Source organism: Pundamilia nyererei, unplaced genomic scaffold, assembly GCF_000239375.1.
Source record: "Pundamilia nyererei isolate P.nyererei 1_Seehausen unplaced genomic scaffold, PunNye1.0 scaffold00052, whole genome shotgun sequence".
Lineage (NCBI taxonomy): Eukaryota > Metazoa > Chordata > Actinopteri > Cichliformes > Cichlidae > Pundamilia > Pundamilia nyererei.
Window position 1 is genome coordinate 3,249,284 of NW_005187453.1, and position 18,069 is coordinate 3,267,352.

Consider the following 18,069-nt stretch of genomic DNA (forward strand, 5'->3'; position numbering starts at 1 on the left):
TGTGTGTGTGTGTGTGTGTGTGTGTGTGTGTGTGTGTGTACCTGCGACAGGCTGGAGAAGCCCAGGTTACGACAGCCATTGCATGGAGTCAGTGCTTCCCAGAAGCCAGTGGGACCGCAGCTCTTTTCTGCCTCATCTTCTTCCATGGCCGGAGGGAGAGGTGGCGTCGGCCGCTGTGAGCACAAAATTCAGAACACAAGTATACGATTGTCATTATAACAAGTAACCAATAATAATCAGCTCAAAGATTAGAGGGTGTATGTCTCCCAAGAAGATTAATTGTCAACCGGACAAAGAAAAGACTGATGGTACCGTACAAAAGCCATTTGTATACATCAGCATAGATTTAGGAGGACAGAGGGTGACAGCAGTTATTTTCAAAGCTGCTATGACCAATATATTTACAGTAACAGTGGCTCGTGTAACCCTGGCACAGACAGAAACAAATTGGAATAAACAAGCTTTTACATTAAGACTGAATTAAAAGAACAAACGACATGGTAGAGGGAGACTTTGCTCCTGAAGGCTCTGCTGGTTGAGAGAGGGTGGGAGTTGGAGGCTATTATGAAGCCTTTCCAGGTGCCACTTATTGGTCAGAAGCAGCTCACTGTTGATTTGCCTTCTGGAAAGAAAAAAGAAGCAAGTAGGACCGCAGAGACTGGTCACCCACCTCTGCCATTCTCTTTAGCTCTACACACAGACTTATTAAATTCATCTTTTTGGCTTCAAAGCACAATGCTAACATTGCTCTGTGACAGCTGTGGGTGCAAGTAAGTGGCAGTTTGCTAAAATTATTTAACTTATGATGCTTATGGCTAAATGTGCAGCAGATTCACCAAAAACACTCTTATGGGATAAAATCAAACAATCAAATACATTCTTATCTAGAATTTCTTTCCCTGACTTTCTTCCATTACTGGAGATTTTGATAATTACAGTAAAAGCCAGCTTATTTCCCCTCAAAGGCACCATCTTTATCAACCTCAGTATCTCTTTGTGAAGCTCTTCATGGGGATCACAGCAAAAACCTGCAACCCTTCTCATATAACTACTTGAAATACCTGCACAGCACTGCTTTGGGCTAGTATGTGTTAGTGAGAAAAGCCCATTAATAGCAGAACATCTGAGGCTCACACGCAGTGCCCTTTCCTGGGGGCTCTTTGGCTCTCAGGGGACAGGTGTGCGGATGGGCTCTGCAGTATGAAGCGTCAGAGGGCAGATAAAGCCCACCTGATATCTCTGTGAACCAAACAACGCAGCCGAGGGCGTAGACCACAGCAGATTACAAAGACAAAAACACATATCGGCCGTCTCTAAAACTGCATATAGCTTTTACCAGGAGTGATGAGGGTGCACAGACTGAGGGAGGTCTCATGTTCATCATGCGGTGATTATCTTTAGAACAGAGGTCTAAAAGATGACGAGCGAGAGGGCAAAAAGAACAAAAAAAGAAAAGGATTAAGAGCGGCGGAAATGCAGAGGGCATGCTAAAGAAGCAAAGAATGAAAACTGTGCACCCAAATGAAGTTACAGAAGGAAGGAGAGACAGATGGAAAGAGCCAAAGAACGGCAGCGAGAATGGAGACGGAGGCAGAAAATGAGGCAGAAAGCGAAAGGTCACCAATCGCTCCAGATTGCAGAGGGCCCTTTGCAACACTTGAATATTGATTGATCTAAAAAGGACTGCAGTATTCACATATACATACTGCACTGTATGCATAAACAATACATAACCTTTCATTACAGTATGAATGTGATGCCAGCCAGTGTTCAATAGAGAGGACAGTTAATTATTCATACTGAAAGCTGCATAGCTAATCAATATTACATTAGTTGTCAATGGGAAAGCTTTAAAGGGATAGATTATGACTTAGGGAAAATCACCTGCTTAACTACATGAAAATGTGTCTTTTATGTCTGTCTGAAAGCTTCTTAACACAAATGAGTGTAGTTCATTTGATGGAGGAAACACAAAATGATTTATACTTGGATTTAAACTGACTCCAGTGTAATGAGTTTAAGTTACACGAGTTTAAATTTTACAGATCAATATGAAACCCAATAAACCCTTAGACATTTCCCTGCACTACATGCACATGGCTCTGATAATGCAGCCAACTGGTTAGTGAAAACTAACCATGCATAAAAAATATCGGTTGAAGAGAGTCTTTGCATGGATGAAAAACACAGTTTTTACACAGATTTTAAGTGGCTCGACAGATCCAGGCTCAAATATCTCTACAATGACTGAATGGGTTACGCTGCACTAGATTTCTTTCCTAATTGTTTGGACCACTAACACTGAAAAGTGTGATATGTCCCCTGATGGGAAGACAGGAACTGCAGGTGTGGCCACAAAATGCCATTTCCACAAAAAAGGAAGGAGTACATTTTCATATTATAATTATATTTAAAATGGGTTTCTTTTTTTACAAAATAAAAAAAAACAAACAATCAAACTAATCAAGTCTGGAGTGAATTTTTTATATTTTATGTCTCATGTTCAGAGTTTTTACTCAGGGTTGCAAGTATTGTACAGATTTCCAACTAGCATGGAGAAGTCTTAATTAACTGGTCATTATAGACAATCATGGTTAGCGATGAATAAACAAGGATCAACTCTTAAATCTAACTGACATCTACAGCAAGGTGACATTTTTGGTGCAGAGAACAATATCGTGGCAAAAATTACATTTCAAACCAGTATGAAAAATCTGATCAATATGCCCAATAATATAATTTATTACAATATATCCTTACTTGATTCTGTGCTTAGTGATAGAATGTTAGTATTGGGAGACAGTAAATTTTATAACCTGCTAATCAGTGTCCCTCAACATATAGCTTAAAGCAAAGCTGTATATCATTATAGTCCTGCAGGGTTGTTAGCATGGCTACAGATTGGCACCAAATATTAGAAATTAAGGAACACATTTGATTTTTAGTCCAGACAGTACTTGTAAAGGGTATTTACAGGTTCCGGCCTCTTAGATGTGAGGATCTGATTCTCTGCTCTATGCATCATCTGCACGCAAAACACAGAAAGAGTCAAAGTAGGGAAAAGAAAAGTGGCCAGCAGGGGGCGAGCTGTAGAAAGAAGTCAGAGTGCAAGTCCACAAGAAAGTTTTCCTCACTTGACTTATGACCTCATTAAACACTTTTCTGTTGGGTCTATGGCCTCAGTCACTACCTTAGCTTTAATTCACTTAACATGATGTCAATTTTGGTCCAATTTAGAGTAAAACAGACGACAAAGCATCCAAGCCTCATTTGTCACATCTGGTTTCCAAACACCAAGATGAAAATGGCCAGAACACTCTACTTAAAGCTCCACGATGACATCCACCTTTTATGTACAGTCTGTGCTTTTCCATCACGGTTATTGGGATACACAAGTTCTGGAATTCTGGCTGGAAAAAATACACAATCTCAGCTTTGATTTGAAATACTTAGATAAGCATGTGGACTAAATTATTTAGTTTTGAATTATAATTGAATAATAAATTCTTGTGTAATAAATGTAAGCAAAGAATACAACCAGTGGCATCAGATTATAACAAACACATGCTGGTTTAACCACACAGAATGCACATGCTAGTGCTCATTTGAACACAACTCACACACATTTCCACTCTGACTTTCTGAATTCACACTGTGCCAGCATTCTTCGTGAGTGTATGCAATCTATGTGTGAGTTATTGCGCATATTTGCATTGTTCATTTCTGTACTATAGAGACACTGAATCGCATACTAAATAGGCCCGGCCTCAGTTTAGACAGTAGCCTGCGGGCACATATAAACACACACAGACATACACAAGCTAGGAGTGTCAGTAATAGAATACAAATTGGTACTTATAGAGAGGGGCACAAGATGGATTCAGGTAATTACAGCCTGAGTAAGACGTGGTGTACGTGTTTAATGTGCATGCACGTGTGAGAGAGCCTCAGCATGAGGTCTGTGCACCTGCTGCACTGTCCATAAAAGCTACTTGAATTACGCTGAAAGTGAACTTATTAAAGAAATGAAAAAAAAAATTGGACTATTGATCAGCGTCACAATATTTTTTGCTGGAGTGTCTGTGCATGTGTTACTGTAGGGGAGCAAGATGGAGAGAAATAGAAAGAAAAATAGAAACAGACAAGCAGTAATAAGTGAGAAGCGCAGGCACATTCGATCGCATTTCTTTGGACAACCCTGTGAGTGTGCACGCCTGAGTGTGCACGCACGTGTGTCTGTGTGTGGTCTAAAGGTTCAGGTGTGATAGATGACCTGTGTTTCTGTCTTTCTGGCTGATGGAATTGAGCCTCAGAGCCTCTTCGTCACGCTGTGCTGGCTGTTAGAAATAAACTGCAGGTGTGATTCTCTGGTCAGCTAACACTGATAAAGGTCATCCACTTCCTCCTGAGCTGAACTTCAAGCCATTAATGTCTAATCAGTTTTCTTCTGCGTAAGAGTGTGTGTGTGTGTGTATGTATGTTGTGTTAGGAGAGTGTGGACAGATACGGGGAAGGCGTGAACAATATTTCAGCATAAATAGGCACCAATTTAGAAGAAGGTCATGAAAAATATCTGCAGGCTGTGAACGGATCTTTGAGCACAAAGAATAATTACAATTGTAAATAAACCCTGGACCTGTTTTGTTTCTGTAACAAGAAGTGACAACTCAACAGGACGAGCCAACTCAGCGGCATCAGTCTGATACTGCCCTCTGTAGTCAAAATAGTCAAAGTGCAGTCTTTTTTGTAAGCCAGAAGTACACAAAGTGCCCATTTTATTAGGTGCACCTTGTTAATAGAAAGCTGATCCTGCTTTGACTTTAAAACTTCCTGAAGGCTTCATGACGCAGATTCAGTGAGCTGCTGGAAACACTTCTCATTCACACGGATCTCGAGTCTCAGACTGAGATATGCCAGGATGCAAGCCATGCTTTCATGCTGTTTACAGCTAATTCTGATCCCATCAACAGAATGTTGCAGCAGAAATCGACACCCATCAAACCAGGCACCATTTTTCCAATCTTCTCTTCCTGTTTTTGGGTAAGCATGTGTGAACGGTAACCTCAGTTTCCTGTTAGCGTTCTCTTATCTGACAGGAGCGGCACCCGGTGTGGTCTTCTGCTGCCGTAGCCCATCTGGTTCAAGGCTGTGAACTCTGAGATGCTCTTCTGTACATCCTGGTTCTGACAAGTAGTTATTTCGGTCACTGCTGCCTTCCTATCATCTCAAAGCAGACATGCCCTTCTCCTCTGACCTCTGGCATTCAACAAAGCATTTTTGCCCAGAGAATTACCGCTCGCTCGATATTTTCTCCTTTTTCTCAGACCAGCCTAGCTGGCACAAACAACCACATCACTTTCAAAGTCACTCAAATCACCTTTCTTTCCCATACTAATGCTCAATTTGAACTTCAACGGGTCATCTTGACCGTGTCTGAATGCCTGAGTAGCTGCCATGTGACTGGCCGATTCGATATTTGTATTAACAAGCAGCTGAACAATACCCAGTGAAGTGGCCTTGACAGTAAATGAAGATCTGCAGCACAGCTGGGCCCTGTGTGCAGTAAGATAAAACATCTTGAAGGACTAAATAAGAGCTGATAAGCCTGCAGAGAGAAATTCTTTTAGATAAACAGAGAGCCTGCCTGCAGTCAAACATTTATAGATGTGGCAGAAATATTTTACTCAGAGCCAAAATATTTTTCTATCGATTTTTAAGTCTTAATTTATTCTAGAGCAACACAGACATTATTGTAGGGACTAATTGCAATTGGGTCACTCCTGAAATTAAGACTTTCTGAGCCAGTGACCTCATACCAATCTTATCTGAAATTGCAACCATAAACTATCTAGTTTTTTTTTTTCTTCATTTGGCAGATTTGCACTGACATTTGCACTTTTGTTTTATCTGTTTACTAAAACAGGAGAAAAAAAAAGAACAAGTAAAACAGAAAGCAGGCCAGCACAAAGCAGCCAACTAAAGGGATATTTAGGGGCATAAATCAAACTCCAAAGACAGCAGGAGAAAAAGAAGTGCTGCAAAACCACTAAATTCTTGTATTTAAGAAACTGGAATAAGGCCCGGACATTTACTTTTGAGTTAACCATCATCATAGTCAAGTGTCAGTTAACAGAAAAGTAGAAATGCATTAGTAGTTTTTCTTTTTGGCATGGAGTTTTTCAGAACAACTTTAAACTCTGGTGTGAGAATATTTAATTACCAACGAGGTGTTCAATTGCAAACTACCTCAGTGCCCTTTTTTCCATTTTTGCCTGGCTCATTACTTCCCACAAAATGCATTTACATGAGCAGACCAAGAAAGGAGAGGCAAACACCACAACCAAAATGCACCACGCCTCTGTAATAGCCTAGTGGAGTACCTTGCTGGCTCGAGTCAGAGTGCCGTTGGGTCGATCTGGGCGTTCCTCATCGGACAGCCGCCCGCTACCGAAGCTGTCCATAGAGTGGGAGGAGATGGTGTGGCAGAGCTCCTCGAATGAGTAGTCCCTATCCCGGCACTTTTTGATCTCATGAAGCAGTTTGGACAGTTCGCTTGTCACAGCATCATCTGAGGAGGATGTAAGAAATGTGATCCGTATCTGTGAAGCCAGTTATTCTCATACCGGGTACGCCAGCAAATATATTTTATCACCAAAACAACAAAGAAAAAAAGGTGGAAGAAAATTTTTTATATGCCTGTCTGATTTATTGTGAGATTAACCTGTTTGGCAGACACAAAACTCCTCCCCCGTCTGCTTCCTGCTTTGCTTTTGTGTCGCATTAAGGCACACTGTGCTAATCACTTCCTCCCGCTTCCCTCCACGACTCTCTAGGTAATCAAGGTAATTATGGGATCTGCTGACAATCACTGAGAGGAGAGCAGATCAGCACACACTCAGCAGGTTGCAATGTCATATTTGTAACACAGGGGGCAGTGCTGGACAAGGTAAGTGTGGAGTGGCAGTGACTGTTATTCTCCACTAAAGGAGCTGCTCTCCATGGCTTTATTCAGCCCATATTGCAAAAAGTAAACAATAGTTCCAATCAAGTTTACTGGCGTTGTTCTTAGAGTAAACTGGACACATGCATTTGGATGATGGACTGGTCTGTAATGTTCCCTTATATATAAATAAATGCTTTATATAAATGCCTTTGTAGTTGTTTGGGTATATTACTAAACATATTGTAAGCCTTTGTGCAGAATGCATAAAGGAATGTGCTACATAGGTTGTTATTTGTTGTTATGTCATCTGTCTACACCCAGTTTCTGTCTTTATTTCTACCACTTCCTCTTTTTAGAACTAAAAAAAAGCTGTATTTAGTCACCTCAGAGCTCACAGTCCAGTACTTCATGAGTCTGTCTTCATACTTACTCTTGTGTCTCAGTGAAGGGGACGCGGAAGGCGAGGGAACAGAAGTTCGAGGTGTAGGGACAGGACACGTGCGGACAGGCTCCTCCAGGATGCTCAGCTTCTCCATCTCATCCATCATATATTCTACAGACACGTGGAAACAGCGGGGAATTAAGAAGATGAACGATGAAGCAGACAAGATGAAAGCAATGTGAATTAAGGGGAAAGTGAAAATATGCCAGGAAGACGGGAATAATGAGCAGAAAGGGCACAGAGTGGAGGAAGTTTGGAGAGTGATCGAGGAGGGAGAGCGAGAGAGAAAAAAATCATTTCAGAGGCATTTTACCAGATCAATATAATAGCACAGCAATCAGTATTGTAAACGGCTTGAGCTGCATTCAATTCACACTTTTCCCCGCACCGCAAATTCACTTCACAGCTTCTGCTAATAAAGCAATCTGCTGTTCATGAAGGTAAAACATAACTAATTATGTGGCTAGGGAAGGAAAGAGGAAGAGGAGGGGAGAAAAGGGTTCAGGTGAAGGGCCAGAAACAAAGTTCAACACTTGCTTAACTCAGGCAAAGCACACGAATACACTTGCAGACAGAAATTAGGTGGCAAATTCCCTGCAGAGTCCTAATGAGGGAGCCGGTTAATGTCAGGAGGAGTGTTTGTGCGTGTGGGTATATTTTCATTATTATGAATAGTGGCATTCAGCTCAGTAGTTATGACGAACAACCACATTTGCATACAACTACACTTAGTACTGGAATTTGTATCCGACTCAAAAAGAAAGACGAAATGCTTCGACAGATTTATTAAGTTCCATAAACAGCAGAGAACATAAAGTGCAGCGTCTTTATAAAATAATAAAATAATCCACTGAACTGTAGTACACAAGCAGTTGCTGATGGGCAGTACAAAATGAACTTGTTAATTCAAACAGTCGGATGAATCGTGTGCTGTGAAACAAATGAGATTCTATTCATAACGAGGTGCCTACGGCAACCAGAAAGCCCCTCGACTGGTACAATTGAGTAAATGACAAGTATGCTGCTCTTTGCGTCTCTGTCTGTGCGTGTGTGTGTGTGCTTTTCCATCTCCTCTCCAACAGGAAATGGCATGCAGCTGATCTTTTCACTGAGTCACAGCTGCGTCCTTTCCCTCTCTCTCTCACACATTCACTCTCCAATTTATGCTGAAGTCCAAATCTCTGTTTGCACTTCTAATTTAGAGAGACAAGCTTTTCACGGCTGTCATTTCTGACCAATATGCACAATGACATGAATTTTTGACTTTTAAAAAGCTACGTTCATTTCATAAACATATTTTCTAGCCTCACTTGTGTGCATATTAACAAATATTCCCCCAAACTGTGATTCTATATGCACAGCTCGGGATGTGAACAGCTAAGGATGCCGAATTAAGTCCAGACAGCTGCACTGTATTGACATCTTCAACCCCAGTTATCCACATAATCACTCTTCATTCTTGTAAATACAAGTGTGTAAACAAGCAAATCCACAGAACTGTATTGTAAACTCTATCCATTCTCTTCTGCTTTTCCAAATTAGGGTCGCAGAAGTTATTTTAAACTGTAGAGGAAATCCCAAATATACCAAATAAAGCTAAATGTTAGGAGTAGGTGTACAAAACAAGGAGCAAGAATCTAGTAGGTGGTGCTGCGACAGAGGCTATACGGCATTTGGTTAGCATACACTGACTGGTGAGTTACATATACAGTATCACTTTTCTGTCATTTAACTGTTCAGTGATGTTGGTTTAAAATGAATGTCAATGTAGGAGGTCTGTATCAGAGGGAAAAGCTGAAAAACGTTTGAAAGTCCAAAATGTATGCCCTTCACATTTTCTAAAGGATTCTGGCCACCAGGCCTGGTGTTCGACTGTCTTGAATCTGAAGTCAATAACATGAACATCCTGTCTTGGATCAAAAATTCAAGCTGGTGCTGGTGTTATGATGGGGGGTCCAACTGGGCATTGTTTCAATTCAATTCAATTCAATTCAAATTCTTTATTGTCCAAAAAGGGAAATTAGCTTAGCAACAGGATAAAAGTAAACAAAAAATAATATAAAATGACAATAATAGTAGTAGAAAATCCCAGAACAGTTATATGGCATTTAGGAGACAGGATGCAGTAGGGATAAAAGAAGTCTGGAGTCTTTTGGTCTTCCTCAGAGGTACCCTAAAACAGCGGCCGGAAGGCAACAACTCAAACTCACTGTGAAGTGGATGGTTTGAACAATTAACAATAGAATGAGCCTTTCTAAGCACATTTTTATTGTAAATGGCCAAAAGTCCATCTTACCAGCGCCCTGAAATTTTGCTAGCAGTTTTTACCAAAAGACCAAACCTCTTCTTATTCTTCACCGTCAGGTTACCAAACCAGGCAGCAATACAAAAAGACATCACAGATTTGATAAAACTTCTATAAAACAAAGACAACATCTCAGATGAGACATTAAAAGATCTAATTTTCCTTAAAAACAACAGTCTTTATTGAACTTTTTTAGTAATGGCATCAGCATGAGATCCAAAACACAATTTATGGTCAAGTACCACACCTAGATATTTGAAACTCTCAACAATCCCAATATCAGCAGTTTTAACGATAGTGGGTGATGAGCTATAAGACTAAGAGGACTTCCTAAAATCAATAATCATGTCTTTAGTTTTTGACACATTTAGTGAAAGGAAGGAGTCATCACACCAATCCACAAAATCATGTTTAAACACCACAGCCTTGAGTACTGTTGCTGACCATGTCCATTCCTTTAGGACACAGTGTACCAATCTTTTAATGGCCGTTTCTAACAGGGTAACTCATCATTTCACAAACTCAAATCATATCAAACTGGTTTCTGGAACATGCACTCAAATGTTCACCGTACTCAAAGGGCCTCCGCCGTCACCAGATCGCAATCCAATAGAGAACCTTTGGGATGTAGTGGAACAGAGCAATATTGAATCTATGCCTCGAAAAATTCAGTAAGTGCTGAAGGCAAAAAGCAGGTGTAACCCACTACTGCTGAGGTGTACCTAATAAAGTGCTGAGTGTACATCGTGTAGTTTCAATAAAGGGCTTGAACAGAGTCCAATTCTGTTATGTAGCGGAGACGCAGACCATCTCTAAAGCTCACTGCTCTTCATTAGCAAAAAACAAATTACTCAGAAGTTTTAGATGCTGGGTTTGGGGGCCGCTTTATGAACTGAAGAAGAGAATTTTAGCCCATTGTTCACTATACCTTTAGCTGGTTAAGCCTCCAGAGGTAAGCATGTGCTGTTTAACTCTGCCTGACTGATGAGAATCACAAAAGAGAACTAAAACTAAAAAGCATTTCGGGGAGCAACTAGCTATGTGAAATCATTTTTCAAGATGTGTGGGTAGGTTCTTCGCAACAACAAACCACTTCCACTTCACATATGTAACTCTGAAGCAAGTAGAAGGATAATAAAGCAACAACTACATGTTAAGGTTTAAAACACAAGACAAATATAGACAATTTTCCCCGATTTTGTTATTTGTTTACGCCTCAAATTGTTGTCGTGCTAAACGTGAAATAGGAAACTTGAATCACTAATTACATCTAAATTGTTCTGCCCTTTGCATCGCTGTGCGTTCCCTGGTTTAATGTCAGCTTTCTGTCTGTTATTTTCTAACCGTGGACGATTTGTTACATTCCTGGGGCTCAGTCTCTGCTCCCCTTTCTATCTTTGTCTCCTAGTTAAGACTGTTTAGCGGTTAATTTAGGCTCTCCTCGTTCGCCTATCCCTCCAATCCTGTCCGTCTTTATCTCACTCTCTTTAAATCATGCGCAACAACACGCCTAACGTACACCCACAGACTACACAATGACAGATAGCGAAGGCCTCCAAGCCACAGATTAGAGCGTTCAAACTGAACCTCATAATCACTTCAGGATAAAACTGTCTTTAGAAGGTGCAATATGGAGAATCTTTGGGTCCGCGGGGACTGCGGCGCAAACTCACACAAACAAGCATTGGTTGCACACAAAAACCCACTGCAGCAGGACAAGAGCCAAAACAGGGTTCTTAATGGCAGGTGGAATAAAGTGAAGACACTGAAAATGACAATATGCTTTTTTCTTTCTGGGCCATAAATTACAGTATAGCTGGATATAACTGCATTACTCCTCCAGCCACAATAATTTTGAAAACTCCTAAACATAGACTATAAACTGCGTATTAAAAACATTAATATTACCTTGACTTCACCCATTTGCAAGTCCTGAGTTTAGTGTTATCACAGAAGCAGTTGCCATATTTAGAGAAGTGTATAGGTGTATTGCATATTCATCACTCTCCACCATTTGCACTTAGAACTGAAGAAGCTTCTCAGATGAGGGGTGAAAGGTTTTCACGAAACTTAAAGAAGTCCAGACGTTTTTCTTTCCAAGCTCCTTAGACTACTATGACGTGGATGACTGAGAACCTTCAGTTACATGTTTCAGATCAAAGACATTTTTGTATTAGACAAAGATAACCTGAGTAAATTCGTTATCTTTGTCCAGCATGGACAGCATGTCAAATCATCTTATTGGGATCAGTTCGGACTTTGCAAAGGCAATTCCAAAACCGTCTTCAGGACATGAACTGGTGGCTGGATTTTCTCCTTCATGAGTATAATTCATGGTTCCATCGATTATAGCAAGTCGCCCTGAAGCAGCCCTGAATCATCACACTACTGCCACCGTGTTTGACTATTGGTGTGATGTTCTTTATATGAAATGTTGCGTCAGCTTTATGCCAAATGTAACGGGACCCAAACCTTCCTAAATGTTCAACTTTTGTCTCATTGGTCCACTGTCTGGCAGTAATTGGGCCACTTATTTAATGATTTAACAAGGGTTACTTCGGTTATCTTTGTTCAATATTAAAATTTGTCTGATGATCTGAAACGTGAAAAAAAGTATGAAAGTATGAAAAATAGTATAAATCTGATAGGGAGCAGATGCTTTTTCCTAGCACTCCCACTTTTATTTTGAAACTATCAAAGGCAGAGTACACCAAGGACAGATCATCGACCACATCAGCCACCATAAATATGCATTTCTTGTATTTCTTAGGACGGAAACTACAGCACAAGGGCAAAAAGTCCACAAAGAAAGGCATCATTTACTTCACTCATCATAGCTCGTGGTTCTAAACTTCACAAGAGTAGAAACTCTTGTCAGAGCAGATAATTTTTTAACTCATCAAAGCAAGAAAAGCAAAAATGAAACTGATGCCTGGGATGATTGTTGCATTCCAGTTAGCTGAGCCTTTTCCAAATTCAACCATCATTAAGGATTTTAACAAGGGATTTTCCTGCTTTGACAAGTTGGGATGTTTGAAACTACTATTAAATAGCAAAGCAACAAAATCCAATATGAAGATGTAAGTCTGACCTTTTATGGCATGCCAAGGTCTTGCTGCTCCTTCACAATGTGTGTCGATATTAGTATTCGTTTATACACTGCTGGAGAACATCTATTATAAGGGTTCTTAAGTGGTTTAGACATGGACTTTATTGCACAGTAGTCATCAGAAATACCATAGTGCTATTTATCCACTGAAACTTCCAGAATCTTATTGATAACAATCTTATTTAAAATCCAGCTAAACCAGTGAGACAAAGAAAATAAGTCAAGGCTAACAGTAACAGTGCATTCACCCATTGTACAAACTAAACACATACAGGAGCTTCCATTGTCGCTGGTGAACTGTTAAATCTTTCTTTTTGTTGTTATATATTTAGTGAACTTATTTAAGATTCTTACACCTGAAATGCCCCACTTTCTCAATTCATCTAAATCAAAAGTGTGTGCGTCTTTACCTTGGATGAGAGCAGTGATCTGCTGGGATTTTGGTGCGGGATGATCCCTCAGAATCTCCAGAGCCGTTCTTCCTTGGCTGTCTCTTAGATTGGTGTCGATCCCTGACACACAAACACACCCAAGAAAACGTGCATAAAATACAAGAAAAAGAGGGGGGAAAGTCAACACCCATTACTTAGTCTAACAATACAGGACCTACTCAGGCTTGCTCATGATAATTCACCTTCACCGCAGATACACAGAACTAAACACATTCAAGCGCAGTATACAAAAATAAATATGAAGTCAGATCTGTAAACACACCACTCGGTCAGAAACACCAGGGAGCATTTTTTCCAAGATTATAACCCAAATGTTTTGTTGATGAATGCAAATTAGTCTCACACATACACATTCTTGCAATGCTAAGTCACAATCTCAGACAATGACACATAAAAAGACTGCATTCAAAGACTGATGCACAATATCAAATAGGCCATATGTGAAAATAAATGTCATTCCAATCGTTCTGCTGGGTACCATCAGAAATGTATCAAACTGTAATAAAAAGACATTTACACCTAAGTTGGCATTTCAGGTTTTTATTTTCCCTCCTTTTTCCTCCTTATTTCTCATGTGGTTTGTACATTTATGAATGAAGTCTGTAATGTGATTAGTGCTTCAAGGAACTGTAGATGTAAAAAAAAAAAACAGCTTCCCTGGCTTTTTTATTTATCAAAAATAACAAATGTGTTTAAAAGAAAAATGTATTATAATAATAACGGCTTGTTGTTTAATGCTCTTCATGTCCCAGAGTTGTGCTAAACTTAGCTTACCGTTTAATAGCATTCAGTTTTTATTTAGTTGTTCTTAACTTTCTCTTTTTAGCCTTTTTAGCCTTTATTTGAGCGGTCAGTAAATAGCAGACCAGAAAGTAGCAGACACTCTAATGACTGGAGGCCCCGCCAAGCTCAGACATTGCAATGCTCAGAGAAAGTACAGAAATAACCACATTTACCTACTCAACTTGAATGTCACATGATCCTTTTCTATGATACTAAAGGTTATTTCTTTGGTCAAAAAATGACTGATGCTTACTTGATAAAGCAGTTACACCAACAAGCCATTCTCTACGCGTAGGCATTGAGGCCCATCCTACACCTCTACAGTAAACCCACCTACCGACAGGCAATATTTTTAGCTATATCGGGTTAGAGCTCAGTGACTCTGACAAGTACAGCCCTGCTTTGATCCAGGATGTTAATAAAATCAAGGCAAAAGGAACATGGCCACCCAGAGGAAATCCTGTAGGAAACAGGAAGTGCTGAAGGAAAGTAGGTGGAGGATGGCAATGATGTCAAAAGGACAACAGTGTCCAGGCTGTTTTAGTAAAAGTACCAACTATACCCACATGACTTCGAGCTACTAGTTAAGACAGGAGCTGTTCTACCTTCGGGAATCTTTTTCAGTCATTGCATAAGATGACATAAGACAACACATCCTAATTATGCAGTTGCAGAGAAACTGGCCAAAACAATAACAAAGCTTGAAGTGAGGAAGAATTTAGCAAACAGATGTTTGGAGTTCACCTGGGGGCAAACTGACTCACAATTTAGGGAAGGAGAGGGAAAACACAACAAAACAAAATTCCAAACATCTAGCCACAGGTTGAAAAAAGAAAAAAAGAGGGAGAAACAAGGGAAACACACATATAAGGAAACACGCACAGTTTTTGTTTAGCCGGGGTATATTTATAGACCCACCTGAGTCAAGCAGAAGGCGAACAACATCCATCTTCCCAAAGAGAGCTGCCTCATGGAGGGCACTGCCATTCTCGGTCTACAAGAGACAGAGATAGCATTTGTGTATTAATATTAAGTCACTTTAACAATTCAAAGTGGAGACAAAAATAGACATCAAAACCAGAAAGCACAAGAGGCGTTAAAAAAAAGAAAGAAAAGGGAACTGGGATTAAAAGGGAGCAAAAAGGCAATATTTTGATTTGATACAATCTTTTTTTTCCCCCCTCGCTGGCAGTTAAATGAAAGAGATTCAGAGAGATTAAAACAAGTTACATTCCCTCGCCTCCAAACAGTGCGATTTCAAACCATTACACAAGCAGCAGGCGCCTGTGTGGAAACGTCCCACTTTCACCTCACCCTACGCTGGCCCGTATCAGCCTCCAGTCCAACTAATAGAGATATTACAGATATGATGCAACACACTGAAACCAGCACGGGGATGGTGCCAGTAAGTGTCTCATCCCGTATCAGCAGTGATGAGAGAGACGATTATTCTGACAAGGATACATTTAAAAAGTCCAACAACATAAAGAACAGCTGTTTAATCACACAGCCTGAGGGTGAACAGCACCAAAATAGCTAGACTTAAAGGTGTAGAATTTTTATGTTACAGCATCCTTTGCTGATGCTAATGACTGATATCCTAGGATGTGGAAACACACACATCGAAATGTTTTCCATACCAGCGGGCAGAGTAAGCAGCTTAAGAACAAACAGCCTCCAAACAGTTCCATCGAGCACTTAAAGCCTCCTCCACTAATGCTCCACCCCACAGCCAACAAGACCCAATATTCACTATCAACATGCCAGACACTAGAGTACATCCACACAGGGTCTTTTTATAACAGATTCCCTTCCTGACAAAACCCAACAGATTTTTTTATTTAACTAAAGTCAAATCTATTTTAAATAACCTAAAGTTAAAATTTATTGGAGGGCCAGTATTGGGCCGATATTATTGGCCAATACTTGGTACTTGTTAATATATCAGTAATGGCATTTATTAAGGCACTCTGCTGTTGCAAACACACGTACAGTACAACTAGCTCCATCCTCCATGCTTCTCATGAAAAAGCGACAAATTGTCAGTGCTTGGGAGGAAGCGAAGCGTGGCTATATGTGGACAAGTTTTACATTTGATACCAAGGAAAACAGGATGCTTTGTAAACCACGTTGAGCAACTCTCAAGGGTAATAAAACAACAACCTTTTACACTTTATTCTACTATAATCTTATAATATTTAGTCTAAATTCTAACTAAAACGAAATAACTTTTTAGTCAAAGGACTATGACTAAAAAGTCAGATCTATAAATTGTCCTAAAAAGGTCCTACGTTGGTCGGACTCTACCAAATAGCGCGCAGTGAATTTGTCCACTGTATTTCTGCTTCAGTCAATTGTTTCCATACAATCAGAATAATTAGCAAAAATAAGCTACAAAAATAGATCAGGTCAATAGGTAGGGATGCTATTACTATGTTCATCATCATTCAGCTACTTGAGACTCACGTCCTGCAGTCCAGTTGACTCATTCTGCACTTGAGATGAGCAGCAAGCTGGAGGGCCACTCCAACCAGAACCAACGGGAGGTAATGAACTGCTACTGCTATGCCTACCTCAGCAAGGACTATTAGGTGCAGCTGGGAAGACTTATATACACACACACACACACACCCCGCTAATAAAGCCAAAAACACAACATATATATAAGGGAAACGCTGTAACTAGTTTTACTTTGATGAAGTTTCTGCTATATAGCTTAACAGGACATCATGATCCTGAAGGTCTTTCTGGAACATTAAACATACTAATCTGTGCATGTTGCTGGAAGCAATAGAGCCCATCGAGGATACTAAGGACTTCAACATACACAAAGACACGTGTTTCACACTCGCAGCCACACACACACACACACACACACATGCTGAACACGTTGCATCCTTCTGGCCTAGCTGGCTTCCTGACAACACAGATGAAACCCTGGACTGAATAGAAGTCCCAGCCGTAATGAAGACAAATTATCTGGACAACAGCCGACACTGCCAGGAAATTCTGCTCGACGCAACACTACACCACATCAGTGTGATCGTCTTCTGCAGGAATACTCAACTTTTTCCGTTTCCCCTGACACAAAGGTGTTATCGCCACAGAGAAGGGATTGATGGCAAAATGAAGCTATAACGCCATATGCGACAGCTCCTCTGTCTTTTGAAAGTTAAAAAGGTCAAAGGCCCAGATCCCTCGGAAAAATCCCGCAGGTGTGAATCCAAAGTGGAAACAGACGAAATGTCAAATTTGTAGCGCCTGCGAGTTTATCACAATGTGGATGTCTCCCCTGCAAAACGAAATCTCTGCTGCCCTCATGCATGAAAGCAGAGGTTGTATCTCAGAAAGGGATCCACCCTCTATTCTAGTACACACATCTTGCCCTCCTGAACCTCCTTTACCACTTCCTGTCCTGTTTCCCATAGCGATTATGCAGTGATGTCATGAGGAAACAAGGAAGGCAGTTCTTACTCCGAGTTTCCTGGAATTGAAAGGCAGATGAATCGGTTTAACGACAGCACGCAGAAATGTAGCACTCACTGCTCATGATGGGACGACGAGGTAAATGTCTGAATGTGAATGCTCACATCATCCCTCTTACTTATGCTTGACAAAAAAATAGGACTCTATATTAATCAAAACAGCTGCACTGCAGGCAATAATGACCTAAAGCATATTTTTGTGCAAGACAGTGTCGGAAATAGCAGTCAGCTGTGTTTGTGAACAAAGATGTGTGTAGCTATACTAAACTTTTGCCCTGTGTTGGCTATAGGTCACTCAGTGGCACGTTCCTCCATACTGTAGGGATTTCCCCTCATTATTATGGGAACAGACAGAGGATGAAAGAGTGTGTGAGAGCAAGAGAAAAAGAGAGGAGAAAAGAGAGAAAGTGCGCTGCATGTATAAATTATTCATCCTCGCTCACACAGACCTATATGGCATGACTCCAATTACTGACCTGTACACACACACTCTCTCTTTTACACACACACACACACACACACACACACACACACACACACACACACACAC

The 18,069-nt window shown here is 40.5% G+C and overlaps 1 protein-coding gene across 4 annotated transcripts in view; it reads right to left on the reverse strand.

Annotated features, from left to right (window-relative positions):
* The window catches only part of anks1b (ankyrin repeat and sterile alpha motif domain containing 1B), a 167,465-nt gene that overhangs the window by 145,581 nt on the left and 3,815 nt on the right, over window positions 1–18,069 (reverse strand). For 3 of the 4 annotated variants that reach the window (XM_013910926.1, XM_013910925.1, XM_005733506.1), the window contains exons 2-6: window positions 14,953–15,028; window positions 13,210–13,311; window positions 7,374–7,496; window positions 6,381–6,568; window positions 42–173 (exon numbers count right to left, since the gene is read on the reverse strand). In XM_013910926.1, the coding sequence (XP_013766380.1) occupies window positions 42–173; window positions 6,381–6,568; window positions 7,374–7,496; window positions 13,210–13,311; window positions 14,953–15,028 (621 nt within the window). Of the gene's footprint in view, window positions 1–41; window positions 174–6,380; window positions 6,569–7,373; window positions 7,497–13,209; window positions 13,312–14,952; window positions 15,029–17,101; window positions 17,364–18,069 lie in introns of those variants that run through there. The other variant, XM_005733507.1, reaches the window with a different exon arrangement.